This window comes from Cololabis saira, chromosome 7 (assembly GCF_033807715.1).
Source record: "Cololabis saira isolate AMF1-May2022 chromosome 7, fColSai1.1, whole genome shotgun sequence".
In the NCBI taxonomy this organism is placed as follows: domain Eukaryota; kingdom Metazoa; phylum Chordata; class Actinopteri; order Beloniformes; family Belonidae; genus Cololabis; species Cololabis saira.
This window is the reverse complement of record NC_084593.1, coordinates 23,214,120-23,239,194: the sequence shown is the minus strand read 5'-3', so window position 1 is coordinate 23,239,194 and position 25,075 is coordinate 23,214,120. Positions and strand designations below refer to the sequence as shown.

The 25,075-nt window shown below is 37.4% G+C and overlaps 3 protein-coding genes across 3 annotated transcripts; 2 read left to right on the top strand and 1 right to left on the bottom strand.

Moving 5' to 3' along the window:
• Nucleotides 1–1,345: 1,345 nt before the first annotated feature.
• On the top strand, nucleotides 1,346–4,103 carry sowahab (sosondowah ankyrin repeat domain family member Ab). Its single transcript, XM_061726241.1, has 2 exons — nucleotides 1,346–1,362; nucleotides 1,609–4,103. Exon 2 carries the CDS (start codon nucleotides 1,726–1,728, stop codon nucleotides 3,061–3,063), a length of 1,338 nt encoding a protein of 445 aa, XP_061582225.1. The 5' UTR covers nucleotides 1,346–1,362; nucleotides 1,609–1,725; the 3' UTR covers nucleotides 3,064–4,103.
• Nucleotides 4,104–11,085: 6,982 nt separating this feature from the next.
• Nucleotides 11,086–13,981, bottom strand: LOC133447540 (H/ACA ribonucleoprotein complex subunit 1-like). Its single transcript, XM_061726240.1, has 6 exons — nucleotides 13,810–13,981; nucleotides 12,701–12,855; nucleotides 12,280–12,339; nucleotides 12,067–12,178; nucleotides 11,777–11,890; nucleotides 11,086–11,693 (listed from the first exon to the last, which is right to left on the bottom strand). The coding sequence occupies exons 1-6, from the start codon at nucleotides 13,976–13,978 to the stop codon at nucleotides 11,683–11,685; spliced, it is 621 nt and encodes a 206-aa protein (XP_061582224.1). The 5' UTR covers nucleotides 13,979–13,981; the 3' UTR covers nucleotides 11,086–11,682.
• An 888-nt stretch (nucleotides 13,982–14,869) lies between these two features.
• LOC133446899 (alcohol dehydrogenase class-3-like) lies at nucleotides 14,870–24,413 on the top strand. Its single transcript, XM_061725104.1, has 9 exons — nucleotides 14,870–15,015; nucleotides 15,172–15,273; nucleotides 16,119–16,269; nucleotides 16,356–16,443; nucleotides 16,539–16,758; nucleotides 17,993–18,253; nucleotides 19,638–19,770; nucleotides 20,156–20,294; nucleotides 21,339–24,413. Exons 1-9 carry the CDS (start codon nucleotides 14,998–15,000, stop codon nucleotides 21,403–21,405), a joined length of 1,179 nt encoding a protein of 392 aa, XP_061581088.1. The 5' UTR covers nucleotides 14,870–14,997; the 3' UTR covers nucleotides 21,406–24,413.
• Nucleotides 24,414–25,075: the final 662 nt, after the last annotated feature.

The window sequence follows — 25,075 nt, the reverse complement described above, 5'->3', positions numbered from 1 at the left end:
GCTATACTTATAGGTGAATATGCACATACTGGTTGTGAAACCTATGGCAACAAACTGGTTATGAAAAAAGTAGTGCTGTGTGCTGTGTAACAAAACAAGTCTTTATGCAACTTTTGCGGTCTCCACACAAATAGTATTTAAATAATATGGCTCAAAATGGAAACCTCAACATAAAGGAAGGACATCAACAAAGAGCACAAGTTTTAACAGATTTTATTAAACCAACATCCACAAATAACACTAAGCAGGTAGCACTAAGCATAAATCATAATACTCACTATAAGGCAAAGGGGACCTGGAGACGCCGGCTGGACTAAGGAGGATGAGGGGGGGCACAGCCCACCCCTTATAGGGACGTCGAAGCTGGACCCCCCCCTTACCCAACTAACTAAAAACAAATGAGCAAACAACATAAATAAGGACTACCGGCCATCTCCAGGCCCAAACTAAAACTAACTAAACTAAGGATCAAACTAAACAAAAGCTAACAGAAGAGCATCTGGGTTTGGTGTTGCTTGGTCTGTGTCTGCTGGCACACTGAGCAGAGAGGGGTTATATAGGCAGATGGGAATCAAGTTGATTAGTTCAGGTGTGCCAGTCCGGGTGTGGTACTCTGAGATGGGAGGAGACAAGATTGATTAGATGATTGGCAATGAATTAGATCAGGGGTTTTCAATTCCGGTCCTCGGGCCTCCCTGCCCTTGGTGTTTTAGATGTTGCCTTGCATCAACACACCTGATTCTAATTAATGGTCCTCATTAGTTTGTCATCGAGGTCTGTACATCTCTGTTGATGACACAGCTCCTTGTATCATGGTGTGCTGAAAGCAGGGTAGCATCTAAAACAAGCAAGGCAGGGGGGCCTGAGGACCGGAATTGAAAACCCCTGAATTAGATACTTGAAAGAGTGTGTTTGTGTTAGAATAGAATAGAATAGAATAGAATAGAATAGAATAGAATAGAATAGAATAAAACTGTATTAATCCCCCAGAGGAGAAATTTGCTTGTGCAGCAGCAAAGGTATATAAAAAAAGTATATCCTAAAAAGAGAAAATTAAAAAAAATAACCAATAAATAGCTAAATAATTAAAAAAAAGAGCAATATAAAAAATGAGCAATGTACAAAAGAAATACTAAACAGAAATACTAAACCCGAAAAACGAATAATATTGTGAGATAATATTGTGTTGTGTGAGAGAGAGAGAGAGAGAGAGAGAGAGAGAGAGAGAGAGAGAGAGAAGAGAGAGAGAGAGAGAGAGAGAGAGAGAGAGAGAGAGAGAGAGAGAGAGAGAGAGAGAGAGAGAGAGAGAGAGAGAGAGAGAGAGAGAGTGTGTGTCATGGCTACACGCCACACAGCTAATAGGTAATTATGTAAATTATATATTTTTTTAAATTATACATGAGAAGACCCTGCATTATTATTATTATTATTATTATTATTATAATTATTATAATAATTATTATTATTATTATTATTGGTAGTAGTAATAATAATAATAATAATAATAATAATAATAATTATTATTATTATTATTATTATTATTATTATTATTATTATTATTATTATTATTATTATTATTATCATCTATCTAGGGTTGCTTTCTTTAAGGGGGGCCGGAAGCAGCCGTCTGCTGCAGGACAACAGAGAAGAGGACGCTCTCGCAGTTTTATCCCCGGGCTGCCACATCTTTTCATACTGTTTTTTCCCCCCGGCCGGCAGGACAAAATGGCTTTGAACCAGGAATTTCTTTTGTCGTTTTTACTAGAGCACGGTGGCAAAGTGAAAAACTCCGAGTTGCTGAACAATTTCCGAAGTTTCATCAACTGCAGCGACCCCGCGGAGAGGCAGCACAACAGAGAGCTCTTCAAGCGGCTGGTGAACAGCGTCGCTGTGGTCCAGCAGGTCGGCGAGGTAAAGTTTGTGGTCGTGAAGAAACGCTACCAGGACTTTGTTAAAGAGGTGCATGGAGAAGAAGTCGGGGAAACGCAGGTGGATGATAGTTTCTCTTCTTTTTCTTCTTACACATCTCCGCGCCGAGCAGAGTCTGGCAGAGAGATTTACCGAGATAATGAAAACAATAACGCGCACCGCGCTGATGCCCTGCAGACGCATGCAGGGAGCATGCAGAAAAACAGGCGGTTATCAAGTGCGGATGCAACAGCTGTCAAAGTGCTAAATATCTACGGAGATCAGACAATCAGAGCGGGCAATTCTGGAGCTGTGTTTGCTGTCATAGCGGTGAAATCCCCACCGAGAGACTCTGCACCAGCAACACAGGATGGATTATACTCACAGTCACAGGAGCATAAACCTGAGAGTTTGGACAAATCAATCCCAAAAGTGTCTCCGCTGCCAGGTCTAACTTGTAACTTGTCACCTTGCCAGCGGGATTCATTAAGAGAAAGCCAATATTGGAACCCCAGACAGGCAGGGGACATAGAAACCCCTGGTTCTCCCCTAATGAGGCCCCTGAACAAGAGCACAAGACAAGCAGATGATGCCAAGTACTGTGAGTCTCAGTCTGTGCCTTTGGAGCCACAGGCTCACGAGTGGCTTGTGAAGTGTGCTGCTGGACTGTGGGGACAGATACACGCTCTGCTGCTGCGGGACACACGTTTAGCACAGAAGAAGGACTTCATGTCCGGTTTCACAGCTTTGCACTGGGCAGCCAAGGACGGCAACGTCGACATGATACACAAACTCCTGGGTATTTCCGGCAAAAGAGGCACTTCTGTGGATGTCAACAGCAAAGCGCATGGGGGATACACGCCCTTGCACATCGCAGCCATACATGGCCACACTGAGGCAATGGTTTTGCTTGTGCAGCGTTATGGAGCTAATGTAAATGAGCGAGATAATGCTGGGAAGAAGGCCCTGCACTACCTGGGGAAAGGTGCCTCGGCTGAGGTCAGAGCGCTCCTGGGAGGCCTGCTACAGAGCGGGGAGAAGACGGAGGACGACGAAGACAAAGATCACACTAAAAGCTTCAACGCCATTAGTAAACTGTTCCACCCTCATGTAGGGAAGAAACAAAAGACAACTAAGTTTGCAAATGAGTGGTAGGAGGATCTACAAGAGAAGGCGTTAAAATGTAAGGGATGAAACTAACTAATGTTAATCACAACATCACTTAAAACTGAGGTTCTAATATGTACTTACTGAGCTGTCTTGTAAAGCTTTATAAAGTGTATCACTGTCAGATGTACTATTTATAAGTAGTATTTATCATTTTCATTTTCACTCTTTCATTTAATAGCATGTACTAACACTTAATTTGCACATTTGTAACTTTTTTTTATGCTATTAAACTAAATTGCATTATATGATGTGTAATAAATCTGTAGATGTCACCCCTTGATTCTTTATTGACAGCAGGAGGGAACCAGGTGGTAAACTGCTACTGGCACTTAAGTGAAAACTATTGTGAACATATTGGATCCTGCTGCAGGAAATAAAAGGGATCACACTTCACTGCATGCAAAGCGGGTTTACTTAAAGCCAGTTATGCAAAGCAGGCAAGCATCTAAGCAAATTGGTAAAAGCTTTCATTTTTTCAGTTTCTTTTGTGAACTTACACCAGTCATAAATGAGGAAAGCCTCCCTTTGTGGGAGAGCATGGGCTGAATTTCTGGAATGCTTTGATGAAAAAATATAATATCTGGACATGGTGACCAAAAGATGACTCAAGATTCAACAACTTACACCAAGTGAGGCTCCTTAGATAATACAAATATATAAAATAAAAAGATTTATGTTTAAAGCTGTCAATGCAGATTCTTTGAATATCAATCAATTTAGGATGCTCATTAAATGTCACTTTGTTTTGGAAGGTTATATTGCTAATATGAACGGTGATGTTGGATTGTATTTAGAAAGGTGGGAAAGGTTTATTGAAGTGGAAGGTTGGCATTTAACTTAAAAAAAAGAAAATGAAAAGCAGAATTTGATAGTTCGTTTTTGTTTTTCTTCTTACTTTTTATGTTAAGTTTACTGATATACTGTATGTTTTATGTTGTAATGATGTCTGGTGTGTGTTTGTGTTCATTGTTTTGATTAGTTTCAATGTAATTTAGTGTGTTTGTTCTTCGTTGTTTTGTTTTTGTTTTTAACTGTTTTGTTGATTGGTGCTTCATGTTATGTTTTTTATTAAAATTAAAAATTTAAATTAAAAAAAGTGAGGCTCCTTAGTGTTTGCTGTGAACCTTAACGCTACAAATGATTAAAATGCATATTCCTGTGGCCGTGGCTGAATGACAGAATTAACCACTTCCCAGACGAGATGAACATCAAAGCAGCATTCTTCTCCTTTTTGTCCAGAACAAAAACACTGTTTTCATTCTCCACTGAACCAGAGGAAAAACAATCCCTGGTGACATAAAATGAGTCGATGTTTAGACAATGCAGCCACAACTAAAATAGTGCAAGAACAATGTCCTTTTCTTGTTATCTGGAAAAGAAGCTGCTTCCATAGTGACACAGGACAGCTGCTCTCACAGAAGCTGATCAACATATTCAACTTAATTCGGATCTAGCACTTCGCAATACTCCTCTTAAGAGAACACGACAATCCCAAAAGAATATTACAAAAATACAAACAAAAATACATCCTTTATCCCACATTTCAGGCAGAATGTCCAAACACCAGTTTCCACAATAGCGAGGTGTGGTCCGGTTCCTGTTACTGGAAAGCTGAACTACAACTGCTACTTGCTGTAAAACAGAAAAATAAACAGATTATAGTTTCATCAGACCTGTTGGGCCTGAAACAGAGCTGGAGGTTGATTACACAAAATAAAGAGTTTAAAAACATTTTTGCTATTTTTCTTAAAACTAATGAGACTGAAATGAAATGTAAAATGTGTAAACTAACAAGACAATTCATTCACAAAAATAATTACCTGATCAGCATAAAGAAGGCAGTAATGTTACGTAACTGTGTCAAGCACATTACTAAAATCTCTAAAACAGATGGTGAAACAGGAACTTTGAACCTTCTGTTTGTCTGGCCTTGGTTTAGATTGAAACCACACAAAAGTAAAGGCCTTTATCTGAGATACCACGGTCTAATCAGTGGCAACGACGTGCCTTCTGACTGCACAAGCTCCCTAACAAAAGGAAAGCTTCACAATTCAAGTTCCAGCTGTCATAAGTGAACTGAACTATCCTCGGAGAATTTGTGTTGTATCTTAAACATCTGACTTGACCGGGCCAGTTTTATCACGTCTTCTTTTTTCCAAGATAGTGTCAAATAACTCACTCCTCAGTTTGAGTTTATCTTGAATTAAGTTATAAAGGAGGTCAAGGACATGTTGATGGTGTTTCTAATGTGTGTTATTCTCTCAGTTGACACCAACAACCAATGTTGAGTGTTGTGTTCATATTTGTGCTCCATGTGTAGTGTTTTTTCTAGCCTTGCTGAGCACTCAAACTGCTTTTACGTTATAAGTCACATCCACCCAACACTACACCCTCTCTGTTCTTTTAGTAGACCAGGAACTGAACAACCAATCTGGTTCAGAGCAACATTTTGAAGTAAGATATTTGCAATATCAGCCTAAAAGGGATGATAATTAAATGTGAGACCTGAAAAATAAGTTACTTCATGTAAATCTGAGCAAATGCGGGTCTTTAAACTCATGACAAAGTTTACCATTGTTTTAACACTGACTACAAAATAAGATATAAAACAAAAAAAACTAGACTAAATTGTTATCATTGGATGACTGTTTCCTCTACTAACAGTCTGGTCTGACAGTATGAACATGATGATGTGTTGGCATTGGAAATCCTTGTTTGACTCATTTGAGTTATTTAGAGATGCATTTCAAAACACATCTTCAAAACTCAAGGGCCTCATTGCTTGATATCACGGGATAATCAGAGGAAATCAACCAGGACACCAGGAAAAGAAATGTGGACCTTCACAAGTCTAGTTCACGTCAGGATACAACTTCCAAATTCAAGAAGATCCCATGTTCATCTGTTTAAACATTAATAAACAAGTGGGAAAAATACGAGAGCACCTAGCCGTCACATTGCTCAGGAAAATGGCAGCCTCTGTGTCCCAGAGATGAAGGTGCTTTAGTGAAAAATGTGTGAATGAACCCCAAAACAACACCAAAAGACCTTGTGAAGATGCTGATTTTAACAGGTAAGAGAGTGCCATTAACCCATAAGAAAATACGTGCATGAGCTGGAAGGTCATGCAAGGAGAGAAAGCCACTCCAAAACCTCCACGAAAGGCCAGACCACAGTTTGCAGCTGCATCTAGGGAAAAAGAGCTCCGTTTTTGGAGGTGTTTCCTGTGGTATGATGTGACTAGAATTTAGCTGTTCTGTCATAATGATTATTGTTTTTTGTTTTGGGAAAAAAGTGGGGAGCTCAAGGACCCCCGAACATCATCCTAACCATGTGGGTGGAAACATTAGCTGCTCAGCTGAAGGAAGAACAGGAGCAGATGGCGTCATGATTAATGAAGATTCTGTGTATATACTGGAGCAGCAGCTAAACCTCTTATGTACAGTATATACTCTTTATGTTTTATACACAAACACACACACACGCCCGCAAGCGCGCACACACGCACACACGCACACACGCACACACACGTTCTTTTCATGCTGACAGCTCAGGATTACCATGTACTTGTTTTGTCGTCCTTTCTCTTTGTAAAGTGGAGATGTGTGGGTGTGTGCGTGTGCGTGTGCGTGTGCGTGTGTGTGTGTGTGTGTGTGCAAGGGAAAGTTGCCCTGATGGACAACACGATAAAGCTGTCACTCCTGTTATTCCCATGGAGTGGCATGTCAAAGCACTCACTGATATGGTACTATCTGGTCAGCCTGAACAAGATATGAGCAACAACAGCCAAATCAGTGCGTCTTCTTTCCAACGATATAGCACAATAGCTATGTGAAGAGAGAATTTAGTTACAAGCTTTGGTCATAAAAACATTATTGGAGAGGTCTAACTGATGGATCTCTGACTAGATTCTAACTTGTTTTAATCTTGTAAGCACTTTGAGATTCTTTGAATGAAAAGTGCCCCTATAAATAAAATCTATTATTATTATTATTATTATTATTATTAGATTCTGAGTGTCATTACAAAATTGTAATATATATATAATATATATATATATATATATATATATATATATATATATATATATATATATATATATATATATATATATATATATATATATATATATATATATATACACACACACATCCCTTTAAGAAAAACAGAGAGCAAGTAGTAAGAAGAAAAAAAGAAAAGGAAGCAACTAAGAAATTCATGATGACAGAAATGAAATTGAGATGTTGACTGAACAAGAGTCAGACAACACTAAAACTTGAACAGCGTCCAAGATGTACTGTCCAAGAAATGCAACCTTCTCGCCTCTGGCGGGACTAAAGGTACCCACCAAGTTAAAAACTGCAAAAGATCCTTTATACTGCTTAAAAATCACATAGCATTCCCATAATGGACTGCTGAAACAGAATAGGCTAAATGTTTACAAAATTATGAGCTGTGTCTTAAATAATCTTTATTATCTACTGGACAGGCTAAATTTTAGCCATAATTGATACTTGAAGTATTTATTTATTTATATGTTGTTTTTTGGGGGACAAAGGCTCTTCAATGTGAGATCGCCAATAGAATTTACCTCTAGGAATAACCTGGTTCTTTTTTTGAAAACACTGGCGTATATGCTTGTTATTACACTTTTTATCTGTTAGTTCTATTCCACCTAACATTAATGCAGGTAGTGCTTTCTTAAAATTACTATAACTCAGGTGGTTTTTCACAAGTTGAATTAAATCTTTCGAAAAAGCATGGGTTACAGTATTCAATTCTTTAAAGGGAACAGGGAAACTATGTACAGACATAACGTGTTCATAAGATAGTATATTGCCAGATTCATCAAAGAGTTGGAGAATATGGTTAATGTTCTTTTCAAACCATTTATGTAGAAACAAGGATTTGTTTCTGATAAGGACATTGCTGTTATTCCAGAGAAGAGCTTTGTGGGGTGAGAAATTGTGGACAAAAGACAACTTCCAAGCTAGAAGGGCTTGCTGATTGAATTTTGAAAGTTTGATTGGTAATCTGCTGGGTAAGAAGTCACATTTCAAGAGAAAAGCCAAGCCTCCTAATCTATTAAAGAAGTGGTTCGTTTGGGATGAAGAACCACATTGAGTCGGGGTTTATGAGACATTTTTTTAGCCAGTTAACTTTGAAGGTGTTAATAGTGTCAATGAAGTCTAAGACTTCCAGAGCACTGCTTTGCATTTAGAAAGTACACCCTTTTTAAGTTTGTGTGGTTTGTTCTTCCAAATGAAATTCAAAAAAACTTTGTTAATTTGTGTGGCTGTTGAATCATTCACGAAAAGGGATAATGATGGATACACAAAACGGGACAGGCCTTCCACTTTAGAGAGAAGGACTCTACCGAGAACAGACAGATGTCTTTGAAGCCAAGTATTAAAGATGGATTTAGTTTAATTTATTCTGTTTGAGAAGTTTAAATGTTGCCTGGATATAAGATTTTTGGTTATAAAAACTCCCAAATATCTTACAGAGTCCTTTACAGGTATATTTTCAATAAACGAGTCATTGCAGTTGTGCAAGGATAAAATTTCACATTTAGCCATATTTAGTCTTAATCCTGAAGCATTAGAGAATTGATTAATCAAGTTAATAGAATTAGATAATTGGAGTTTATCTTTTAAGAAGAGTGTTGTGTCATCTGCTAGTTGGGAAATTTTTAATTCTCCAAATAGAGATTGTAAAAGAAGGTTATGCTCAATCGTGTCAAAGGCTTTATAAAAGTCTAAGAACAGGATAAGAGCTTCAGAGTGTACTTCGGTTGCATAATCCAGTAAATCTAAAATGAGTCTAATGTTACAGCTAATATGTTGATTTTTCATAAAGCCTGTTTGAGCTTCCACAATTATGGTATCTAGCCAATCTTTGAATCTGTTAGCATATACTGTACTAATGCCAATATTTTGTAATCAATTGTTAAAAGAGTTATAGGGCGCCAATTTTCTATTGTATGGGGTCTTTGTCAGGTTTGGGAATAATAGAAATAATCCCCTGTTTCATTGTGGTGGTCATCTCCCCTTGACTGATGCATTCTTTATACATAGACATTAAAAGGATTTTGAATAAGTTCACAAAAGTGAGTATAAAATTCAACAGATAATCCATCGATACCTGGTCATTTTCCTTTCTTCATTGAAAACAAAGCATTTTTGATTTCAATAATAGAGAGGTCAGAGTCACAAGTGGATTTAAAATTTTCATCAATTGAGGGTATATTAGGTTGGATTTTCTCAAGAAAGTCTGCACAATCTTTTGCATTGAAGTTAGAGTTATAAAGTTTTCCATAAAATTCAGAAACAAATGTATTTATCTGATTTGGATCTTTGGACAGTGATCCATTTATATCAAGGGCAGTTAAAGATTTTCTTTTTACATTTCTTTTTATCTAAAGCAAAAAAGTAACTTGCGTTCCTTTTTCTTTCCTCTAGCCATTTAGCTCTAGTTCTTTTGAGAGGAGATCAGGTTTATACATCAAGTCAGCTTCTATGTTTTTCCTTCTTTAGCTCTTTACTTATTTTTATAGCAACATTTCTGACTTTATACTTGAATAATTCCCATTTGTTTTTATATTTATATTTATTATTATTTATCATTCAAACCATTATCGAGAATCTCTTTAACAAGATTTTTAACTGCAGTATTAAAAGATACATCTTTTAGGAGAGAATTATTGAATTTCAAGTAACCTCTTATATCAGAGGTCTTTTGGTTAGCAGTTAATTTCAGGATGATTTGTTTGTGGTCTTATAGAGGGGCAGGAAAATGGCTAATCTCTTTTACATATTCAAGTGAAGAGGATGAAATTAAAAATAAATCTATTCTAGATTTTAAGGATTGTCGTGTATTCTTTTGTGGGGTTGAAAAAACGCCATGCTTCATTCAAGGAAAGGCTAGAACAAAGAAGAGAAATAAGGTTATTATTTTGTGAGATATGAGTTGGTTTGGGAGGGTATCTATCTATTGTGTCATCTGGGCACTCATTGAAGTCACCGCCTAGAATTATATGCGAATCATGGTATTTCTTGTTCAGTTCTTTTAATTTAACTATTATGTCATTAAAAAGTATTTTGTTAGAGGCATGGGAGTTGTAGCCCTACAAACTGCAAACAATAAAGATAGCATTGTCTTGTTTGATCACTAGTATAATCCATCTGCCATCATCAGAGAGCACTGTTTCAAGTATATCCCCTTTAATTTGTGTTGAAAAATTAATACCCCAGCTGAGTGATTGGACCCATGGCTAAAGTAAGCAGTATTACCCCATTGTGTTCTCCAAAACTTTGTGTCTGATTCACAAGAATGCGTTTCTTGTAAAATCAAATCTGCTTCAGTTCTCCTGCAAAACAAAAAGATTGCTTTCCTTTTGGTAATGTCCCTAATACCCCTGACAGACATGACATTAAGAGAGTTAAAAAGGACCTTCGTCCCCAAAGCCATCCTTCTCCTCGACTCCTCCCCACACAATCTACCTCTCTGACCCCCCCACATACCACACTCTTGGTTGATTTATTACCCATTCCACCTCAGCCATAACTTGTAGATATAGATCCCTGTAACTACCATTTACACTTTACTTTACATTTGCACCCATTATTTATTACCCATTCCACCTCAGCTATAACTTGTAAATTATATATATATATATATATATATATATATATATATATATATATATATAGACATACATACACACACCTGTAACTACTGATTATTACTACATTTGTACTTTACTTAGTCTCTATGGACATTTTGGATAGTCACATTTACAGCACGATAACTTGTATATAACTTGTATGTATAGTTGCACGTTAAGCTGCTCACTTGTGCCTTAAATTGCCCCCAGGGGAAAATACAGTTGTGTGAATCTGAATGTAGATGTGCCGGAGCAGAGAAACTTCTAAAACATGCAGGGCAGTGATACACACTCTTTCATCAAAAGTAAAAGAATACCGTACACATGACATTGGTAAAGGATGTATTCTTTAAAGTATCAAAACATAGAAAAAACAACACGCATTTACAAAGTACTATTCGATGATTTACTAAATGAACTACAAATTGAGGATTACAATGTCTTCAGTTAAAACTGAAAGAAATCTGACTTCCAACAAGGAAGGAAGTCACTGGAAGTTCTGCAAATGCCATCCATCCATCCATCCATCCATTTTCCGCCGCTTATCCGGAACCGCGACGCAGGGGCAGCAGTCTCAACAGGGATGCCCAGACTTCCTTCTCCCCAGACACTTCCTCCAGCTCTTCCGAGGGGAGCAAATGTCTGCAAATGTCTTTACTAAAATCTTCAACATCCGTTGGATATTCAAAATGTACCAGTCTTAAAATGAATCCAAAAAACAGGCAGGAAAAGGTCCCCACTACAGCACATAAAAGCCTACTTTTAATTCAAATTCATTAGGATCCATCTTTCATCCAAAGCTGGTTGGAATAAAAATTAACTTAAACTCCTTAAGTAGAGTCAATGTCTGCATGAGTCCCTCGGGCCTGAACCTGCCTGGGTCCAGCCCTTTTAGTTTAGGTGGAGACGAGAAGCTCACGCCAGGCCAGCAGAGATGATCATCTCCCACCTGCAAGAAAAACAACAAAAGGTTACCATACAAAACAAACTAGGTTTTTTTTTTTTAAACTTCAGAGGAGACTGTGGACCGACCTCTGAATCCCCGTCCAAAACCGCCACCACCGCCTCTTCCTCTGAAGCCTCCTCCTCCGCCTCGTCCACCTCCAAATCCTCCACCCCGTCCTCCTCTGCCGCCCCGAAAACCGCCTGTTATAAATCAAGGAAGAAAAAATAAATCAATAAAACTTAACCAAACTGCAGTGTGAATGAAAGTCATTTACATTTTAAAAACAACTAAAGCCAACAAGGGGAAAAAAAGACTTCCCTTGATTGTCAAGTTCCAACACTTATAAAGTCAAAGATTGCTTAAACTTCTTCCTCACCTCCACGGCCACCTCCTCTCCCTCCTCTGCCTCCTCTCGGCGGTCCCTTCTCCCCCGGCGGCCGAGGAAGGAACCTTTGCAGTGGGAGGAGCTTCATTGGATCGATATAAAACTGAAAGAGCAGCAAGATATTACATCCGGGTTAGCATGCAGAAGTAGTTGAATTGATCAAAAATAAAAATGTTTATTGATTTCATTTACTAATTTTTTTACCTTCTGTAGTTTCTTAAAGGAAGACGCCTTCATATTATCAGAGAGCTTCACTGAAAAATACTGCAAGAATGAGTTAAGGAACACAAAAGTATTAGGTGGCAACACAGAGTCTCACAGTTCTGCCCCGTCTACCACAGACTGCCCCCCCACCCCACATTAATGCAAAGACCCCACTTCTGACCTTATGCGTCACATTAACGCACATCCCAGGTCACCTTTGTACAGACTCATTACTCCGGCACTTTAAAACCAACATGTTGTACATTTTTTCTTTTAATATTATTTGCTCTTTCGTATTGCACCAATCACCACAACGAATTCTTTGCATGTGTTAAACTACTACTTGGCAATAAACTTCTTTCTGAATCTGATTCTGAGTCTTAAATGGCTCAGAATCTTCCAATGAGAAGAACAAGGATACGAAGTCCCGTAGTTGGCCGAATATTTCATCCACTTTCCCGATCTGCTCCTTGTTTTCCAAGTACACCGGGGCGTTGAAGTAGGGAACTTTGTTTTCCTCTGTTGTACACTTACAGACGAGGTCATCTTCACATGGATGCACAAACTCTCCCACCGCTGCAGATTGGAGACAAAAGATGTAGTATTCATCAGGACTATAGTCCAGGGTGGGTGGATTTAAATACCAGAAATCACACCTCAATAAATATTTAAATAGTTTTCAAAAATGCAACAAGACCTAAATCAGTAAATTAATTATTTGACCCTTTACCATATGCAGGTAGAAAAGGAAACCATTTTTGGTGTTTTAAAGCAGCAAGCCAGCACCAAAGAATCGGCTTAGTGAAAACTTACTGGGAAGAGAGCCCTCTTCTGTCACACCAGCTCATACTTTACATATACCACAATTTGACTCCACAGTACTCACACACAGGACACAATCACACAACCCAACAGATCAATTCTAACAAGTTTGCTTTATTTAGAAAATTTCAAATATATAATTTGATGTCAGCAAAAAAAAATCAGTGCTGCACCATCCTTCATTTTCATTTGTTTAGGAACAAAGTCTTCCAACTGTAGCAGCTTTATAAGAAGAGGAAGCTCTTTTCAATGGAAGCAGGATGGTTTCCCATGCAGGGCCACCAAAAAAGGTCACATGACTTATGCATTCCACAGTCAAAAGCAAAACAATTTGATTGTTGTAATGCTGAACATCTAATGTTGCTTGTTGAAAAGATATAATATAATATATATATATATATATATATATATATATACATACATATACATATATAACCAAATCAACGAATTTTCCTGGAAGAGCTTTTCCTTGAGATTCTTGGTCGTTTGAAAAAAATAATTAGAGCTATAGAGTACTATTTGCAAAGTTACTTTAGAAAGTACCAAAGATTAAAATCAGATGGCTGAAAAATACAAGCAAACCCCTGTAAAGAGTTTTGGACCAGCAACTATTATGTTCAATAAGGTGATGAAACCATGCATTGTTATCCAAGTCGTCCTCATAATGTTGTATGGCATTTTTAAATTTTCACAATGTTTGGAGCTTACCAACGACATACTCCGGAGGACCGTAGTCCTGCTGCCTGTTGAATCCGCCTCTGCCTCCTCCTCGGCCGAATCCTCCACCTCTGCCTCCTCCACCCCGGTTAAAACCTCCACCTCTCCCAAACCCCCGTCCTCCTCCTCCTCCTCGTCCACCTCCTCCTCTGAAAGACATTGTCTGCGAATAAAATGTAAAAATCAATTAAAGAAGAATCCAGAAACTACCACACTGAAAAAAATAAATCTACGGTATGTAAATATAACATTAAAATCTGTGATATTAACTATTAAAAATGAAGTTTGTTGCTTTACTACATCTAGTTTTGAACTTAATCTGCATTTGTTCAAAAAACAAGACATTGTGCATTTTTTCCTTAACAAGCAGTATTTATGTAATCCCAGGTAATCTTTTCATTTACACACAAACAACAAGCAATAATCTTGTTGTATTGACCTTCTACTTTTAAAAAAAATGAAGGCAACTTTTTCGCATGAGATTTTTATGTAGATCGAGAAAGACTATTCTTTGTATAAACTATTAAATTTAGAGCATGTACAAAATTCATTTGTAAGTAAAGTCAACTTTAAAAAAAAAATTAAGTAGTTTATACAAAGACTAGTCTTTCTTGATCTACATAATAATCTCATGCAAAAAGTTGACTTATTTTTTTTAAGTAGATCAAGCAAGATATTTGTATCAGTGCATGAATTCAGGAGTGAATGCATTTCTAACAGTGAGACTTGAGACGACAATGCTAACAAGTTAGCTCACTTCAAGCTTTTAAAATACAAACATTAGTTGCTTTTTTAAAACTCAAGTTTCCAGATCATATACCCACTTTCAATTAACAACCCCGTGAACGCTTTGGACACCGTTTTACAGATGAATTAGGCGTATATTACTTACAAATAAGAGCTGCTAGCTGCACACTTTAACCGAGACGAACTTCCATGTGACGATGACAACACGTGTGAGCACAAGCTGCCGTAAAGGCGCGTGACGCTGTGGTAAAGTGTCGTAAACTCTCCAACGGAAGAGTATTTACATAACATCTGATGAAACTTATCTTTCTTCCTTTTTTCACACTTGACAGGATATGTCGAGGACTGCAATTGTTACCTATTTGGGACTTCGTCATTTATTCATGCGTGGATATTATTTTGTTTAATTTCTTTTTTATTTATAGATGAACAATGACTACTGCTGGTCAGGTAAGTCTATAAAATAAGAGATATTTTCACATTTTTATGGTCATAAACATACTTGGAAAACATCTTTTTAGACTACTGTTTACTTATTTTTATCAGTACCCCAGCATACCATTGCACAACCAGTTGAGAAACAAGCTGAAGACATTTATTTTGCAGGTTATAAGATGCAAGGCAGCTGTTGCTTGGGAGGCCAGGAAGCCTCTGTCTATTGAAGAAGTGGAAGTGGCCCCTCCTAAAGTCCACGAAGTCCGAATCAAGGTGGAACACGCACCCCCAAATTATTTGATTGATTTGATTTATTTTTATTTATTTTGTACATGTAAAAGACAACAATTAAAGAGAACACAAGAAAACAAAGCAAACGAAAAAAACAAAAATTTCATTCATATATATATACTTACAAACGTATTCACACAAATACACATATACATACATACATACATACATACATACATACATACATATATATATATATATATATATATATATATATATATATATATATATATATATATATATATATATATATATATATATATATATATATATATACACATGCATACATACACATATAATTAGCTTCCCATTTCTGTACATAAATATAAACAAATCTACCCGTTCACTCAATAGTGTTATATGACGCCTCCAAAAGGCGCCAAACCCCTTCCTCTTTGTACCTTGTGAAAATCATGTTTTTATATTTGTTTTTAAACGGGTTAATGTTTGGACATTGTTTTAATTCTGAATCCATTCTGTTCCATAGTTTAACTCCACTGACTGATATAGAAAATCTTTTCATTGTTGTTTGTGTTCTACGAGTCCTAAAATTTATAGTACCCCTTAAATTAAACCTTCCCTCTCTATCATAAAACATTTCCTGTAAGTGGGAGAAATTACATTTTTCTTCACTAACTAGTTCCAGTTAGTGTCCAATTCTGTCAAAATGATGACAAATGATAAAGCAATGACGTACATTAATGACGTACATTAAGAAATGCTTGAACATAGCACTTTTCACGGCCCCCCTTGCTGGTTTTTGCTTTGTCTGTATCCGTTTTCGAGATCTGATCACATGAACAACCCCAGTGTAATTATTTGTACAGGTTGTTGCTACAGGTGTGTGCCACACAGACTGGGAATACCTGAATGACACGGAGAAAAGGATGAATTTCAGACCATTCCCTTTGGTTCTTGGCCACGAAGCAACAGGAATCGTGGAGAGTGTTGGCCCAGAAGTCACTGGATTCTCGCCTGGTACACTTTACCATCCACATGATGATGATATTTCTGTCCTCTTCCACAAAGTGTTTTAATGTTTTTACTTTTTGTGTACTTCTTAGGAGACACAGTTATTCCTCTTTTTCTACCTTACTGCGGGGACTGTGAACGGTGTAAAAGTGAAAAAACAAACCTCTGCAGGAAGAACTGGTAACATTATTCTCAAATGTTCACATACGGTCATATTCTCCTGCTTTTGTTTCCAGGTTTTTATCTTCATGCGTACCGTTCTATGTTACATGCAGGGCAAATACACAGGCAGGTGTACTGGCTGATGGCACAAGCAGGATCTCTTGCAAGGGGCAGCAGGTCTACCAGTTTCTCGGCGTCAGCTCTTTCTGTCAGTACACAGTGGTCCCCGACACGTCTCTGGCGAAGATAAGGGAGGATGCGCCGCTGGACAAAGTCTTTCTGCTAGGCTGTGCTGTCTCCACCGGTTATGGTGCTGCTGTTAATGCAGCCAAGGTAAGAGGACTCCAATCAGCAGGACACTAATATGCAAATATATAAACTTGGGCTACATTCACAGTGTGAATCTATCTATCTAGCAGAGGACAAGATGAATGCAAACACATTTTAAAATATCACATCTTAAGCATCGCACCATTTAAAATCAGGGGTTAACCTGGGTCCGGGTTCTTTGCGCTCTCAAAGGCGTGCAGACCATGATTTTCCATGAATGCTTGCAGACACTCAGTCTAACTCAGTCTAATCTCAGTCACCTGTTATAGAGTCATACGTCACATGACGTGGCTTTACATATAAAGGGAAGGAAACTCAAAGACTGAAATTGTCAAGTCTGCCTTTTGTAGTTAGTTCCCTTTTTAAGAAGGTTTTTATAATTTTGAGTAAGTGATCATTTGACATTTCTTAAGACTCACAAGTTTGATATTACATTAAATTCCTAATTTCAGTGGTCCAGGACAATTATAATTACTGATACAAATCCTAAAAAGCTTGAGTAGAAGGACCTCTCTTTTATGAGGTAATGATTAGCATCACTTATATTTATTTCTGTCAACTTTGTTCACTTGCAGCTACATCTGGAATCAGCTGGGATGCAGTTAAATTATTATCCTCTAGATGGCGGTATATACAACATGGCATGTTATATACAACAAACTTGCACTACATACCCCAACAAACAGCAAGATTTGGATTTGTATTCAAGTGCTCCTCTTTCTTCGTTTTCAAGGCAGGAATTGAATTTAAAAAAAAAGTTTTGTTGGAAATGACATGACTGTGGAAAGACAAGGATTTGTTAGCACTCAAATGCAGCATGATCAAACCTCGTACCTAAATATCATTTTAAATCTTTTACCAGCGGCACAGCTGGGAATTGTAACGCAGTCGAGTACAACGTCCGATGACCTTCTTAAAGTTTTTACAAATATTTCAGCTCCTTTGTGAGCACAAATTAAATTTCAAGATGGTTTAAGGAGATAAATTAAACAAATTGATGGTATTAAGAATTGGTCAGGCTCGCTTGAGAATTAAAAAAAAAAAGGTAATTAGAGTCAAAGCTAAATACTGCATGGTTAGAAATGTACATATATTTATAGGAATAGGGTTATTTTTTTATGTCTGCAGTACGAATTCAAAGCAGAAGTAATCACAGGGAAATGTACAAACAACCCCACCAGTGTTATCGTAATGAATCCACAGATGACTTTTGATTGACAAATATACATTAATCCAGGTTGAGAAAGATTCCTCCTGTGCCGTGTTTGGCCTTGGAGCAGTTGGACTGGCTGCCATCATGGGCTGCAAGGCTGCCAGGGCACAAAGGATCATAGGGATCGACATCAACAAGGACAAGTTTGAGAAGGCCAAAGAGTTTGGAGCCACTCACTGTATCAACCCCAGAGACCACAAAAAGCCTATTCAGAAAGTCCTGGAAGAGATGACCGAGGGAGGAGTGGACTACGCCATCGAGTGCGTTGGAAGTCCAGCAATCATGGTTGGTACCTTCACCGCTTTAGACATCGCTGACTAGGCCTGTGTTGAAAAAAATCGATTTTCCGATTCTAAATCGATTCTCATATGAATTCCTAAAAATCGATTCGTATGTCTAAAGATCGATTTTTTTCATTATTACATTTTCGCCCGGTGAGCTTTAATCCCAGAAGTCAGGTCATTTAATTCACAATTGCGCTGTTGAGCTGTTGCAATTTCTTTCTTTTTTTGCACTTTAAATGGATATTGAAAGGCATATTTGAGTTATTTATTTCTTAGTTATTTATTTCATACAAATAACTTTTGGAATTTTTTTGTTTATGCCCAAAAAAGGAATGTTTTGTTGGACACGAGAACAACTACTGCCATGTTTTAGGCTTTAAATATGTTTAAAAGTATGAAAACCTTAGAGTTTTCAGTTATCATTGGTTTTTATACTTTCTTGGGGTTACATTTGCATAAAATGCTAAAAACCAAAAATTTAAAACTGAAAAACACAGAAAATGGAAAAAATAAAAACAGAATGTGGTAAAAAATAAAACCGATTTCATACGACCTCTGTTTGCTGCCCTGGATCTGTTTGGTAATTCTGCCCCACGATGTTTCTGCAAAGCATTCTGGGAGGTGATTGGTTCTTACAGTCATCATTAGCTCATTAGTATTAATATGTTGCATAACTACAGTCATGTAATTCAGGCAACAGCTCAAAAAACATTTTTAACAATACTAACGCAAATCAATATCTGATCGAATCGGATCAAATCAAATCCTGATAATCGATTCTGAATCGTAAGAATCGGAATGGAAATTGATTCTTGACATGTGAATCGATACCCAGCCCTATCGCTGACATCTGAGTAATTCAGTGCACCTTTAAGACTGTGTTTAGATTTAGATTTAGATTTAGATTTAGATTTATTTATTCAGCACAGTATAAAAACACAACAAGTAACATACAAATGTAAAAAAGGGATTGGTAATGTGCTAGGCTGAGGAAAAAAGCCCAAGGGGCTTATACGAGGCCTCTACCTATGTAAAATACAGCAAAAGATTGTACAAAGATTTAAAATATGCAGAATACATGATTGCAGTCTAAAGAAAAAGCAAAAAAACAGCAGCATGAATAGAATATTTACATGATTAAAGAAAAAAATAACAAATCTAGAAATATCATTAGGTAATCTGATCAATTAAATGTGTCCTGAGCTTATGTTTAAAACTATTTAATGAAGTAGAGGTAGATGCATGCATATGCTCAAGTTTGATTATAAAACAAGCATGACACAACAGCACGACGTTTTGACTTGTGAAGTTGTTTCTGACAATGCAAACGTTTAAATGAATAACAGAAGGACGTCCAACTGAAATATCTGGTAATTTTCTGCTAGAGTGCTGCCCTTGAGTCCACAGCAGACGCCTGGGGAACCTGCGTCATCGCTGGGTGGTCAGAGACGGAAACGGTGAATGTCCAGATCATAAAGATCCTCATGGGGCGCACCTTGAAGGGGACGTATTTTGGAGGTAAAATTAAATTTCACCGTTGCCTCAGACCACCTTGAAAGAGCTCAGTCCATCTGCAGTCTGAATTGACCCACATAAATGACAGATGTTAGTGTTCTCAAGTTCATGCAATGATTAACAAGACAGATTCAGAACAGTTTAATGCACCACCTGAGAGCAAGAAGATCGCTGCCATTCAGGACTGGTTTCCAAAATCTTTCAGAATCTTCAAATGAAATCTGAAGATACACAACATTTTTTCATGTTTGATCTCTTCACTATGTCATTGACATTTTGATGAAACCCTCCTGTTTACGTTTGCTTGGCTCGGCCTCTTCGGAAGCTCTCCTCAGATCAGATCATGTCTCCGGTTTACTAAACGTGATATTGTTATCCTCTTTGAAAGGCTGGAAGAGTGTGAGGGATGTGCCTAAACTGGTGGACCTCTACATGGAGGGGAAGCTGAAACTGGATGAGTTTATAACCCACAACTTCCCTCTGGACCAAATCAATGTGGCCTTTGACCTTTTCAAGAGTGGTAAAAGGTAAGACCAAATAACACACGAAAACACACGCAAAAGTGTCAACAAATCCAATCTCATCTGACCACAGAACATGTGTTCATTGTGACATTCAATGAATTAGTCCCCCCCAGAACTCAACCCAGGGTTCATAATTGGCTTCATCTGTACAAAATATTCATTCTCGTTGCATTCCTGGATCCAGCCAGGGCCGGCCCAAGCCTCCATGGGGCCCTAAGCAAAATTAGATTTTGGGGCCCTCCATTAACCTAACCCTAACCCTGGGGTCGATTTACACTTAATATTTAAAGTGATATAGTACTAAGTGTGATACTGAGTGTCATCTACAGTGTAGGCCTACTAAAAGAAACCAAATAATCAAATAGATCATTTATAAGCCATTTACTGTAAACAAATTATCTACTTTATTTTTGGTTTTAAATAAACTGCAACAGCAATGTGCAACTAACAATTTGATGTGGAACAACAACAATTAAGTGCGACAACAAAGTACTACAAAAACTAAACTATAATTAAAATCACTCAACTTAGATAAACAGTACCTCGTCAGTATGTGTATTTATGTAAAAATAGTTATTTTTTTAACTCTTGGGGGCCCCCTAGTGGTCACGGGGCCCTAAGCAGCCGCTTAGTTCGTTTATGTCTTGGGCCGGCTCTGGATCCAGCAGTGAGCTGCGTTGACTTACAAAAGGTTTCCTGGGTACGACCAAGGCCCTGTGGCCTCATTGATCATAGTTGGAAGGAGTTTTCTCAACCAAAGTCACACAAGGACTCAGTGCTGAGACACACAGAGGCTTCAGTTGATTACCTTTTCTTTTTTAAATTGTGCAGTATAGATTTCAAAAGACCAATTTTGCAATAAGAAGTGGATAGTATGTAGATCCTAGTCTTCCAGAACAGTCTTACTCACACTCACATGCTCCTCTTCTTTCTTTCTTTGTATTTTCTGTCATTTAGACCATCCTGCTGGCAGTAAATACGCTTCGTTCAACAGGGGACTTTCACTTAAGTTGTCTTAGTAATTTTTCCTCATTTTTCCCCTCCTAGCATTCGTTCTGTCATCAGCCTGCAAGACCCCAGAGTGGAAGAAAAGCCAGCAGGAGCTACTTCATGAGGAGAACAATTCTTTTTCTGATATTTAAATTATATTTTCCACATCTTCATTTAGTTGCCATTTTTGATTTTGTAGTAAATTGCTGCAGGTTACCACTAGATGGATATATATCAAGAAAACACTGCAATGTTTCTGTCAAATAAAAGCGTCTAACCTAAGCAGCCCAACTTGGAGAGAATTTGGCTGGAAGTTGAGAGTGAGATATTTTAAAACTCCTCTGGTGGTAGCTAGATATGACAATAAGTGTTCCTCCCTTTGTCTGAGGGGTTGTGGCATGATAGGGGACTTCTCTCACATTTTTTGGGATTGCCCTAAATTGCAAAAATTCTGGGAGACTGTGAAGCGACAAATACGTGAGATTTTGAATTTAAATAGACCAATAAAACCACAGCAACTCATTTTGGGTACTGTACTGTTAACAGATTTAGGGAGAAATTGTGCGTTTATGCTCAGGGATCTTTTGTTGATTGCACATAAAATGATCACAGTAAATTGCCTTAAGCCTCATCCACCCACACTGGACCAGTGGACCCAAAGACTTAAGGATGTTAACTGTTAAACACATAACGGCAAATCTTCGACTCCAGACGGACTTGTATCTTACACAATGGACACCTGTTATAATGTATTTAGAGAAGTGAGAATATAGTCTCTGTGCAACTGGGCTAGTTGGATTTTCTTTTTTTTATTATTCTGAAATAAGTGGACTTATGAACAATATCCTTCCACCTCTTGGCAATTTGATTGTCTATTTGGTACGATGTCATTTTGATACCAAGCTGAGTATTTCTACCTGTCATACTGTGTGAGACTCTGTCTAGGAACTGGTTCTAATAAATGTTCAATCAAAAAAAAAAGCATCTAACCTTGTAAAAACAGTTGCTTTCAGTATGTAAGATTTTAGTATTTTAAATCTGATTAACTAATTGATCACAGACTTGATGAAAACGGTTTGAAAGGACACTGCGCGTTCACCACTGTTATGGAAAGTGATCCGCGGCGTAATTCATAAACACACATATCTGTCATACTTGGCCTCTACAGGGACAGTTATTCTGGTCTGGGTCGTCTTCCCTTTAAAAGATGGGCTAAAAGACACAGGGACCAAATGGCAGAATTTGTTATCGGCCATGGAGAAATATTTGCTTCATGTGGTCCGGGCTTAGCAAATTTTGTCCTTGGTAATATTATATATTGATTTTTTTTTTAATTGATTCACTAAGAAGCGGGGCTCAAATAACAGTTGTGGAGTGTCACGGGAGAAGACAACATTGTTTGGGGAATGCCTCTCAGTGAAGAACCATAATAGATGTCAAAGGAATTTGTTTTATTGGAGCGCCATTCCGATCAGAGGAATACCCTTGACATTTGCCCAGATTTTTCATCTCCCCCTTTTTTTCTTTTCTTTTTTTTATATGGAAAATAAATTGGTTGTTTTCCCTTTAGGTCTTCTGCCCCTCTATCATTAATCACAGCGTATACAGCTTAGATTACGTCCTTCTACCAAAATCTAAATGTAAAGAAAGCTTTTAATGGGTAGAGAGCAGAATCATGCAGAAAACAGAGCAGCAGAAGGGGATGAAAGATCACAGGGAGAGGAGGACAGGTGGCCGTGCAACTGGGCACCATCATCTGTAAACGTAAAAGTCTTTCTCGCGACGTGTCTGAATGTTTGCCTCATCTATGGGAAAGATTCAAAGCAATGAGCATAAATCTCCTACCTTTTTCTTTTTTTTTCTTCCCTCTTTGCTTTTTGATCCCTCTCCCATCAGGAATTGTCACAGCATTGTGCAACTGATACAGGTGGGACGTGCAATCTGAATCACAAGCACGGCATCGCACACATTTTTAAAAGTCCTTGTTGATTTTAAATATATTGCTTTTTTTGTTGTTTATCAAATAAAGATTTAATGAGAGAATTTAATTCTAGTAGAAAAGGGGCAAATTTAGGAGTAGCACCAGCAAATTTGTGTTTGTGAATAAAGAATTTAGCATAAATAATGAGAAAATTCAATAGGTGTTCAAGAGCACGATATTTAGGATAATCAAAGTAACAAATCATATCTTTAATGTTAAGTAAATGAACAGATTTAGCAGCATTGAAACAATTAAACTCAAGATCACTCCAAAATGTTTTGGATATGTCAGTGAAAAAATAAATGCAGAGATGTTTCTGTTTCGTTGTTACAAAAAGTGTAGGAGTCATTAACATCTGTAAATATAGCAATGCTACAGTTGAAAGGGTATGTGTAGAATTTTGAAGTGGACTTCTTTTGCTTTGTTTGAGATGAAATATTTATGTGGTAGCCACAAAGTAGTGAAATAACAGTTGTTGTAGTTTTAAAAAAGAAATCACACAGAAAGCTTTTATAAATCATCTGTTGAATTTCGTCCAAGTTCGTGTTGTTTTTTGGTCTGTATCTCTTCAAAAGTGGCAGCCTTTGTGCCACAAATAAAATGTATACTTTGGTATTCTGCACAGACAGATGATTCAATCAGATGTTAACTTTTCTGCAGGATAACAATGTAATATAACTCAATACCATTAGGGGGGAAAGTGTTTCAAACATCAATCTTTTTTGGTTAGTGAGTCAAAGGATAGAGTTTAAAATCTTACTGCTGGTCTAAAAAGCACTGAATGGTCTTGGACCAAAATACATGCTTGATCTGTTAGTTCCTATGAATCTCCCAGACCCCTGAGGTTCTTCTGGATCTGGTTTGTTGTGGTTCCCAAGAACCAGAACCAAGCAAGGTGAGGCAGCGTTCAGTTATTCTGCTCCTCACCGGGGGAACAAACTTCCTGTAGACCTGAAGTCTGCTCCAACTGTAGATCCTTTAAATCAGGCCTAAAAACATTACTGTTTACTGAAGCGTACTCCTGAATTAAATACTGACCTGCTGTATTCTACTTATACTGCCCTTATTTTTAACAACTTTTAACAACTAACAAATTATTTTACCTATTTTCTTTTATTTTTCTATTATCATTTTATTTGTTCTTTACTGTTTGATTGTGTCTTGCTGCTTTTAATGTTGATGTAAAGCACTTTGAATTAACTTGTGTCGCATTGTGCTATACAAATAAACTTGCCTTGCCTTGCCTTTATTTTTCTTTTTTTAAGGAAATAGCACTGTGAGATCTGGACCATCAAGGCTGTTGTCCAGAACTCCAAAACTCCAAAAACAGATTCTGTGATGGTGTGGCTATTATCTTCATTAATGCAGAAATGTATAATTAGATTTAAGGACAACATTTTCAACACTTTTTCAGCATTTTTCCCAGAAGAATGAAACCAAAACCTGCAAGGCCTGTTCCCTTTGTGGAATGAGCGTACTGAAGCATACTCATAAATTAAATACTGACCTGCTGTACTCTACTGCCCTTATTTTTAACAACTTGTGCTTTTTATTATTTTACCTTCTTTTCTCATAATTTTATTTCATTTTATTTGTTATTTACTGTTTAATTATGCCTTGCCGCTTTTAATGTAGATGTAAAGCACTTTGAATCACCTTGTATTGAATTGTGCTATATAAATAAACTTGCCTTGCCTTAATCAATTTTATGGTTAATCAATCAAATAAACGTTAATTTCTATGCTTGCAAAAAAAGCTAAATGTTTATAACAAACGAGAAAACCCTGACAGACTAGCATGTTTGAGGTTTTAT